The sequence below is a fragment of the Hydra vulgaris genome, chromosome 02 (assembly GCF_038396675.1).
Source record: "Hydra vulgaris chromosome 02, alternate assembly HydraT2T_AEP".
Lineage (NCBI taxonomy): Eukaryota > Metazoa > Cnidaria > Hydrozoa > Anthoathecata > Hydridae > Hydra > Hydra vulgaris.
This window is the reverse complement of record NC_088921.1, coordinates 52,604,574-52,614,494: the sequence shown is the minus strand read 5'-3', so window position 1 is coordinate 52,614,494 and position 9,921 is coordinate 52,604,574. Positions and strand designations below refer to the sequence as shown.

At 28.7% G+C, this 9,921-nt stretch overlaps 2 protein-coding genes across 2 annotated transcripts; one reads left to right on the top strand and one right to left on the bottom strand.

Annotated features, from left to right (window-relative positions):
- Positions 1-1,218, top strand: LOC136076546 (uncharacterized). Its single transcript, XM_065789879.1, has 4 exons — positions 1-139; positions 351-536; positions 656-802; positions 1,000-1,218. Exons 1-4 carry the CDS (start codon positions 43-45, stop codon positions 1,095-1,097), a joined length of 528 nt encoding a protein of 175 aa, XP_065645951.1. The 5' UTR covers positions 1-42; the 3' UTR covers positions 1,098-1,218.
- Positions 1,219-3,950: 2,732 nt separating this feature from the next.
- On the bottom strand, positions 3,951-5,168 carry LOC136076545 (uncharacterized). The gene is made up of 4 exons (XM_065789878.1): positions 5,030-5,168; positions 4,633-4,818; positions 4,367-4,513; positions 3,951-4,169 (listed from the first exon to the last, which is right to left on the bottom strand). Exons 1-4 carry the CDS (start codon positions 5,124-5,126, stop codon positions 4,072-4,074), a joined length of 528 nt encoding a protein of 175 aa, XP_065645950.1. The 5' UTR covers positions 5,127-5,168; the 3' UTR covers positions 3,951-4,071.
- Between the last annotated feature and the right edge of the window lie 4,753 nt (positions 5,169-9,921).

The following is a 9,921-nucleotide window of genomic DNA, read 5'->3' as shown; positions in this document are numbered from 1 at the left end:
TCCTATCGTTAATTGAGTGATTTCTTCAAATAAGCATAAAAGATGAGCTCATCGAACATACTTTTCTCGGTAGTTTTTTTCTACTTTTGTGTTTACGCAAAATGCGGAACAATTCGAGATCCTTCCAACAACGGCTACGGTAAGTTTATAGGTTCTGTAACATTGTGTTAGTCAAGTAACTTTCTAAAGTGTATGATGCGGTTTTAACTAAAATTTGATATACTCATTTAAACTCTTATTAATTTTTTATTTTTTTTACAATTAGTTTATTGGTTGTTTTCAGGCAACACGAGTTTTGAATGCTTTTTTTTAGAATTTAATGCGTTTAATGTACTTTTTTAAACTTATAGAAAAAGGCTATGGGTATGGTGGACATGGAGGATATAGTGGTGGATTAAATAAAAAAGGCAACGGGTATGGTGGATATGGAGGATACAGTGGTGGATTAAATAAGAAAGTCTATGGATATGGTAACAACTATTACAATGACAAACCAATTAAAGAGACAAAAAAGGATTTATCTTATAATTCTTACAGTAAGACACCAAATAGAAGTATTTTGTTGTTTAGAAAAAATAAAAAGTTTTAATTTTTGTTTGAGATTTCATTCATAGATTATTTTAATGAAAGTAAGTAAAAAGTAATAATTTTGCAGACAAAGGTTACGGATACGGCGGAAACAACGGAGGAATCATTGGAGGATACAACGGAGGATACAACAAAGGCTACGGGTATGGAAACAGCTACTACAATGACGACTCAATAAAATTGATGAATAATGATCCAAACTATAACTCATACAGTAAGAACTATTAAAAGTAGTTATAAAAAGTTGATCATAATTATATCGTTGCATAGAATTTTGTTTTCAAACAGATTTTGCATAGCATTTTGTTTCTAAGCATATTGTTGCACTTTATTTTTGCCATTATTGTATTTATATTCGATTTGGAAAAACATTTTTATTTAAACTATTCTAAACGTTAAATTATTTTTTAGACAAAGGCAATGCATACGGTGGTTACGGGGGATACAATGGAGGATCATATAATAAAGGATACGGATACGGAGGAAGTTCATACTACAAAGACCAATAAGTAATTTTACTATAACGAGCTGTATTTATAACATTATTTAAAGGGTTGGTCTTTGAAAATTGCATTTATTAAACACGTTGTTTACAAGAGAAAGTTTGTTTCATTACACGGTCAACATATATTTGCGACCACTTATTTGTATATTTTAACGTTAAAATAAATCCACTTACCTTAAAAATTTTTTTTGGTTTTAAGAAAACTACGGACGTATTGTAATAAATATTGTAATATGTTTATTTCTATATTTAATATAAATAAATGCTATAGGACTTATTTATAAAATAATAACACCGGTGTTTGCTAAAAGAAAACTATATTAGTAAATTAGAGTAGGTGTTTCGTAAACAGTTTCAAATGTTTCAATACCATAGCTGATCGAGCTATATTAAACAAAATATCTTGCTTATAAAGTATATATTTTATTTCATTAAAATGAAAAGTATTATTATTTCTTATTGAACAAAAATCACTAAGAATATTATATTTTAAAATAAAACCACCAAGAATATTATACTTTAAAAAACTTCGTAAAATATATTTAATATTCTATATTTAATTAACTTTTTTAAATGGCTGAATTTTCACGATTTCATATTACTATTCAGCGGATAACTAATAACGGTGTCATATATTTTCTTCTGAAAATCAGTTCGATAGACAAGTATAGTTCTGAGTAATGTTTGTACAAATTCATTCAACAAGCTCATATTTATTGTTTATTATTTAGCCTAACTAATGAGCCACAAAGTCTCAAAAAATACATATAAATCTTAGAAAATCAAAACATAGGGCAAAAACAAAACCTTTTATGTTTTTTATTACCCTTAGTACGTGGGTTGTTTTTGAACACACAGTGGGGTAATCACCAAAACATTTGGGTAACAACGAATAAAATGTTGTTACCTGATTTTCGCTTTTCGGTTTAAATAAACTAATGGTTTTTAAATGATAAACTTAAAATATAAACTGCAAAACTGATTGTTTTAAGGGGCACGGAGAAAGGCAGAATCCCCTCCCACCATCACACATTATACTAAATTTGCCACTGCTCTCCACTCCCTTCTTACACTTATCAGAAGTCTTTTTTACTTACTATTCCTTTTTTTTTTTTTTTTTTTTGATGCTTGTCCTCTAAAAATCTTTTCTCGGAGAACTAGTAATAATGTTTGACTATTTTTTTCTAAAACATCTTGTTTTCTTTTTTTGGCAAATTAGATACTGAGTTGATATTTAAAAATGATATTAATTAATTTGATAAATTATTGATAGTTCAGGAGCTGCATTATCATCAGATGACAGTACTACTGCTATAGCTTAGAAACACTTTTCGGCTACATTTAATTTTGGAAAAACAAGCTATTAGTTTCTCATTGTCACTTTTCCTTAGGAGTAAACTTTAAATATGATGAACTGAAACTAAAAACTTCTTCTTCTGTCCGATGTGCCGGGCACCATTCTCTTTACCGTTGATGAACGAATAATATGTTGGTAAAGTCGATCAACACATTGGTAAGTGTTTAAAAAAACGAAAATTTTGTAAATTATACTAATATATGCTAATGGTAAACGTAATTTTGATCTTTCATAAATTGGTATCAGCCACGTTTTTTTTTTTTTTACACAACGTTTAAGAATGCGTATACACTTCAAAAACATTGCTTAAAAAAAAGATATAAGCAGCAATAGAAAACACGGTCATTGAATTTTATTACGCATTTTTATAACTAATAGGGCCTGTGCAGGAATAAAGTTTCCTGAGCTTGGTACTGGTATAAAGCAAACTACCATTAAGCTATAAACAGCAACTAAATAAAAACACTCAAGAAAGAGAATGGAAAGACTGAGGAAGTTGCCTCCCTCCCTGTCTTTAAACGAGCACTGCTAGAGGCGATAAATATGTGTATATATATATATATATATATATATATATATATATATATATATATATATATATATATATATATATATATAAATTTAGTAGTACATACTTTTTGGGTGCACTGGTAGTGTTAGGTGATTTTTATCGAAAAGCATGAATTTGTCCCAATCATCACTTCTCTATTATTAGTACCTAGGACAAAATGCAAGACAATCTTTAACATTTTTTGGTGATTACCCCACTGTGTGTTCAAAAACAACCCACGTACTAAGGGTAATAAAAAACATAAAAGGTTTTGTTTTTGCCCTATGTTTTGATTTTCTAAGATTTATATGTATTTTTTGAGACTTTGTGGCTCATTAGTTAGGCTAAATAATAAACAATAAATATGAGCTTGTTGAATGAATTTGTACAAACATTACTCAGAACTATACTTGTCTATCGAACTGATTTTCAGAAGAAAATATATGACACCGTTATTAGTTATCCGCTGAATAGTAATATGAAATCGTGAAAATTCAGCCATTTAAAAAAGTTAATTAAATATAGAATATTAAATATATTTTACGAAGTTTTTTAAAGTATAATATTCTTGGTGGTTTTATTTTAAAATATAATATTCTTAGTGATTTTTGTTCAATAAGAAATAATAATACTTTTCATTTTAATGAAATAAAATATATACTTTATAAGCAAGATATTTTGTTTAATATAGCTCGATCAGCTATGGTATTGAAACATTTGAAACTGTTTACGAAACACCTACTCTAATTTACTAATATAGTTTTCTTTTAGCAAACACCGGTGTTATTATTTTATAAATAAGTCCTATAGCATTTATTTATATTAAATATAGAAATAAACATATTACAATATTTATTACAATACGTCCGTAGTTTTCTTAAAACCAAAAAAAATTTTTAAGGTAAGTGGATTTATTTTAACGTTAAAATATACAAATAAGTGGTCGCAAATATATGTTGACCGTGTAATGAAACAAACTTTCTCTTGTAAACAACGTGTTTAATAAATGCAATTTTCAAAGACCAACCCTTTAAATAATGTTATAAATACAGCTCGTTATAGTAAAATTACTTATTGGTCTTTGTAGTATGAACTTCCTCCGTATCCGTATCCTTTATTATATGATCCTCCATTGTATCCCCCGTAACCACCGTATGCATTGCCTTTGTCTAAAAAATAATTTAACGTTTAGAATAGTTTAAATAAAAATGTTTTTCCAAATCGAATATAAATACAATAATGGCAAAAATAAAGTGCAACAATATGCTTAGAAACAAAATGCTATGCAAAATCTGTTTGAAAACAAAATTCTATGCAACGATATAATTATGATCAACTTTTTATAACTACTTTTAATAGTTCTTACTGTATGAGTTATAGTTTGGATCATTATTCATCAATTTTATTGAGTCGTCATTGTAGTAGCTGTTTCCATACCCGTAGCCTTTGTTGTATCCTCCGTTGTATCCTCCAATGATTCCTCCGTTGTTTCCGCCGTATCCGTAACCTTTGTCTGCAAAATTATTACTTTTTACTTACTTTCATTAAAATAATCTATGAATGAAATCTCAAACAAAAATTAAAACTTTTTATTTTTTCTAAACAACAAAATACTTCTATTTGGTGTCTTACTGTAAGAATTATAAGATAAATCCTTTTTTGTCTCTTTAATTGGTTTGTCATTGTAATAGTTGTTACCATATCCATAGACTTTCTTATTTAATCCACCACTGTATCCTCCATATCCACCATACCCGTTGCCTTTTTTATTTAATCCACCACTATATCCTCCATGTCCACCATACCCATAGCCTTTTTCTATAAGTTTAAAAAAGTACATTAAACGCATTAAATTCTAAAAAAAAGCATTCAAAACTCGTGTTGCCTGAAAACAACCAATAAACTAATTGTAAAAAAAATAAAAAATTAATAAGAGTTTAAATGAGTATATCAAATTTTAGTTAAAACCGCATCATACACTTTAGAAAGTTACTTGACTAACACAATGTTACAGAACCTATAAACTTACCGTAGCCGTTGTTGGAAGGATCTCGAATTGTTCCGCATTTTGCGTAAACACAAAAGTAGAAAAAAACTACCGAGAAAAGTATGTTCGATGAGCTCATCTTTTATGCTTATTTGAAGAAATCACTCAATTAACGATAGGAGTTTGAGCTAAACATACTCGCATTCTAAACACATTGTCTATTTATCAAGTTTGTACTTCCTTGTTTGTGACGCAGTGAAATATTAGGACGAGGAACTAAATTCCACAAAACGTATTAATAAAATTGTATTGCTTTTTTAACAAGATAATTGATTTTTATGACTTACAATACGGTTAAATGAGATCACGAAAGAAAAGAAAAAAATGCGGAATAAAAAAAAAAAGAAGATAAATAATAATAAAAAAAAGAATGAACGGCTAAACAAAAAAACATCGGTGAATAAAAGTAACATTTCGGCGTCATTACCCCCCTTATCTGGTGAAATATAGTTAAAACAAAAATTGGTGAAACAAACATTTAAATTATGCACACTTACTTAAGACAAAATGAAATGTTACCACCAGATTTGAAACTATTATCAAACTATGAGACGCTTACAACTTTTAAACGAATTTATAGATTAATTTTGATCTCTGTTCGTGACACTGTAATTTTTTATTTTGAAAATCTATTGGTGGTTTTAAATCATATCGGCTTGCAAAAGTATAATTATAATCAGCAAAGAATATCTAAGACAGTTTTGCATTTTGTCGTAAGTAATAACGGGTGGTTACTAAAAATCCGGACTAACTTTCATGGGCAATTACTCCCATAGTTTTTATGGTAGAGATTAAATAAAAATATCATTAAAAAGAGTTTTTAGGTATTTATTTATTTTAATTAAGTTTGTCTTCAACCAGTCTGTTTCTTCGGATTCGGCCAACTCTAACACGAGTTGACCCAAAAAGTGAAAATACAAGGTTAAGGTCAATTTTTTTCAGGCAAAGCTTTATTCTGGTTTGTAGTTGCTTCACGTCTTTTGCTTGCCAGTTACTCTCATACACTTTGCCTTTCAAAATAGCCCAAAAGTCTTCTATTGGACGACACTCCGGTACGGCTGGCGGATTGTCAACTTTTTTGATAAAATTGATGTTATGAGTCTCATAGCAGTTGGTCACGGTTTTGGCATAATGCGATGACGCCAGGTCCGGCCAAAATATATAATTACCATCGGCATGATGAGCGTTGATGAACGGCATTAATCTTCTCTTTATACAATTAATTTCATAGATGGCTTTATTGACTGCAAGGCCGCTGGGGATAAAAAATGACTTTGAAATACCTTTGACAGAAGCGGCCAGCCAGACAAGCACCTTGGGCTCGAACTTGCGCTTTTTGCGATATTTAACACTTGGTGGAGTCTTGTCTCTGTTGCTAGAGTAGTAGGTGCTGTTTCCATTAATTGTTGAGTGTGACAGAGTAAAGTAAGACTCGTCGTCAAGGATGACCGATTTTCCTTTAAAATCACGATAAACACGATCAATGCCGGTTTTGATTCGCTCATTCTGGTTCTCTAGTCGATGAGGTATACCCTGTTTTTTATAACTTTTGATGTCAGTGTACTTGGCAAGAGTTTTAATGATATGTGAATGACTGCATCCATATTTTCGACCAGCTTGCCTCATCAAAACTCGGTCACTGTGATCAAATATGGTTTTCAGGCGCTTGATACCCTTTGGGGTCATGATTTTGGCCACACGACCACTTCCTTGCACTCTTTTGTACCCAGAATCATTCTCAACACGTTTGATTATATCATAGATAGTGCTTCTTGGAATTTTTTCAGCATTGAAGTGAGCTACTGTGAACTTTTTACCTTGCAATTTATTTTTCAAATAGAACTCGTAAATCCGTTTTCTTACCTCTTCTTGCTTGGCCATCATTATTTTCTTAACTATTATTAATTATCTAAAAACAAGTAAATTAACTTATAGAGAATTAAATAAGCTTTAAAATGGATATAAGCATGAAAAAAAATAATTTAGTTTGTGGCATTTAAAATTCAGTTAAAGATAGTCCGGATTTTTAGTAACCACCCGTTAATCATGGACAAGTGATTGGGACAGAGTCATGTTTTCAGATAAAAGCACAATCGCTAAGTTCTACCTGTCTGTTCAAAATGTATGACACCTACCAAACTTATTATGCTAAATATGCCATATGCAAATTAAAGCAATGTGAAAATTTATGACTTGACAGTCATATTATCTTAAATATGATTGTTTTAAATTATCATTTAAGAAACAAAAAGTTGTTGCACCTACTTTATAATTTTTATAACTTACATATATTTAAAGTTGAACAAACACTAACCCTAAAAATTAATTTCTTTATGATAAAGTCAACGTTTACTTTAGTGTTTATGTGTTAAATCTTTTTTAGCATAAAAACAAAGTTAAGATGTATTAAGGCATAGTTTTTGGTTTTAATAAAGTTAAGTTATGACTGTACAAGAATAATAAATGTCTCATGTGTTAAAATGTATTTGTTATGCTAATTTCTTTGTTGTCCACTCAAACAACCGTTATTTTAAAGCAAAAATGATTATGTTTAAAAAAACACAGAGATAAGAAATTAATACTTGTACGAATTTATATATTACTAATCTGCTAATTATGATTATCAAAAGAAATCTAAAACTTTGCTTAAAAACTTCTTATTAAAAAAAAGACATCGAACCGTTGTTTTAAGTTGGTTGGATTTTGGTCGCGGCGCAAGTTTACTAATTTCTAAAGGTATTCCAACGTCGGCACAACGGTGTTTTTCTAACCTTTGTCTATCAAACGTTGGAGCAGCGTTGGAAAAACGTTGTCATTTAACGTTTTGAATGTTAATATTAAAACGACGTTGGAACAACGCTGGTTGTTTAACGTATAACCAATAAAAGTCTGACATAAAATAAAAAAATTAATAACAAAATAATAATAATAATGAATAATAATAATAACAATAAACAATAGTAATAATAGATTTAATGAGGCAAATCATAACAGTAGCAGTAAATAAAATTAATTAGTAGTAGTTAAAGTAGTAATAGTGGTTAGTAGGAAATAATAATAAAATAAAATAATATCTAAGATATGGTAAGGCATATTGTATTGTTAGTAAGAAAAAGTTTTGTTTTTTTTTTAATTTTTTTTTTTAATAATTTTTTATATATTTTTAATTTATACATTAAATTTAAATTTTTTATATTTAAATTAAAAATAAAATGTAATATTTAATGTGATAATATATTAAAGTGAAATATATTATGATTAATATATTAAAGTGAAATTTTAATTTTTTATTTTTTAATTATATTATTTCAATATATTTTGATCATTTTTTGTTTGTTTGTTGTTGTTATATATAAATCCATAAACACATACCTACAAATACACCCATACACACAAACATAAATAACATACCTACAACTACACCCATAAACACTACCATACAAAAACACCCATAAACCCATACCTACAAATACATCCAAACACACAAACATAAATAACACCCAAACACAAACATACATACAGTTATACATACATATACACACACATATACACACACTCATACAACACATATGTACCTATAATTACAGTGATCTTGTTTGGAGCCATTTTTAAAGATTGGTATTACTTTAGCAAGTTTAAATGAGTCTGGGTAGATTCCAGATTTAAATGATTCATTTATTATGACACTTAAAGGGTAACTGAGTTCTTGAGATGCAAGAATAAGTATTTTTGAGGAAATACTGTTTGGCCCAATACCTTTTTTTGGATTCATGATGGATATATAGTCTATAATTTCTTGAGGAGTAACTGGAAATATAAAAAATGAGGTAGGATTGCAGTTTTTAAGATAGTAGCTGAAGTCATTTCTTGGAGGTATAATATTTGATGCAAGTTTTTCTGCTATTGTAGAAAAGTACTCATTTAAAGTATTTGCGATTATTTTTTTGTCTGTGATATTTTTGTTATTTATTGTTAAATTATCTAAAACATCGTGATTCTTTGATTTTAAATTTATTATGCTCTTTATTCCTTTCCAGGTGTTTCTTAGGTTGTTTACATTTTCATTAAAATATTTTGAGTAGTATAATTTTTTAGAGTATCAAATTAAATTGTTTATTTGATTTCTATAAGATTTAAACCGCTGAAAGTATTCTAATTTTAATTTCTGATTTTTACATTTTATAAATTTTTTGTGTATTTTATTTTTTATTTTGATAGACTTAATGATCCCAGATGTAATCCATGGTTTAGATAAAGTTTTTTGTTTTTCTTTCGTAGTCAGTTTGAATGGAGCATGATAATCAAGAAGCTTGATGATAATTTCCAAAAAAATTTGTAGTTGAGTTATTTATATTTTTATTTGCTTCTTGAATTACAGGATCCCAATCTGTGACTTTAAGTTGTTCAAGAAATAGTTTCTTGTTAAAATTCTTAAAACATCGGCGATGTATCTTAAGGTGTATTTTTTCAAATTTTCTGGAAGGTATTGCAATAAACTGTATCAGGTGGTCAGCTAGAGAGAATGTTAGGTTGCCAGATATGAGATTCGGTTTGTAAAAGTTTAGAAATATGTTGTCTATAAGTGATTTTGATTGTGGTGTAATTCTAGTTGGTTGGGTAATAAAAGGAAATAGAGAGTAAGAACACATGGAGTCAAGAAAATCAGAAACATTATTAGAAGAATCATAGTTTAGGAGATTAATGTTGAAGTCCCCAAGAATAATTATGTTTTTGTTTTCAATAGACACTTTTTCAGTGAGTGTTTGTAGGTAGAAATTATTAAACTCTGCAATATACATACAGGGGTGGCGGTAAACGCATCCCACAATTATTTTTTTTTTCTGGGTGTAAAATTTCAATAAAAGTTGACTCTA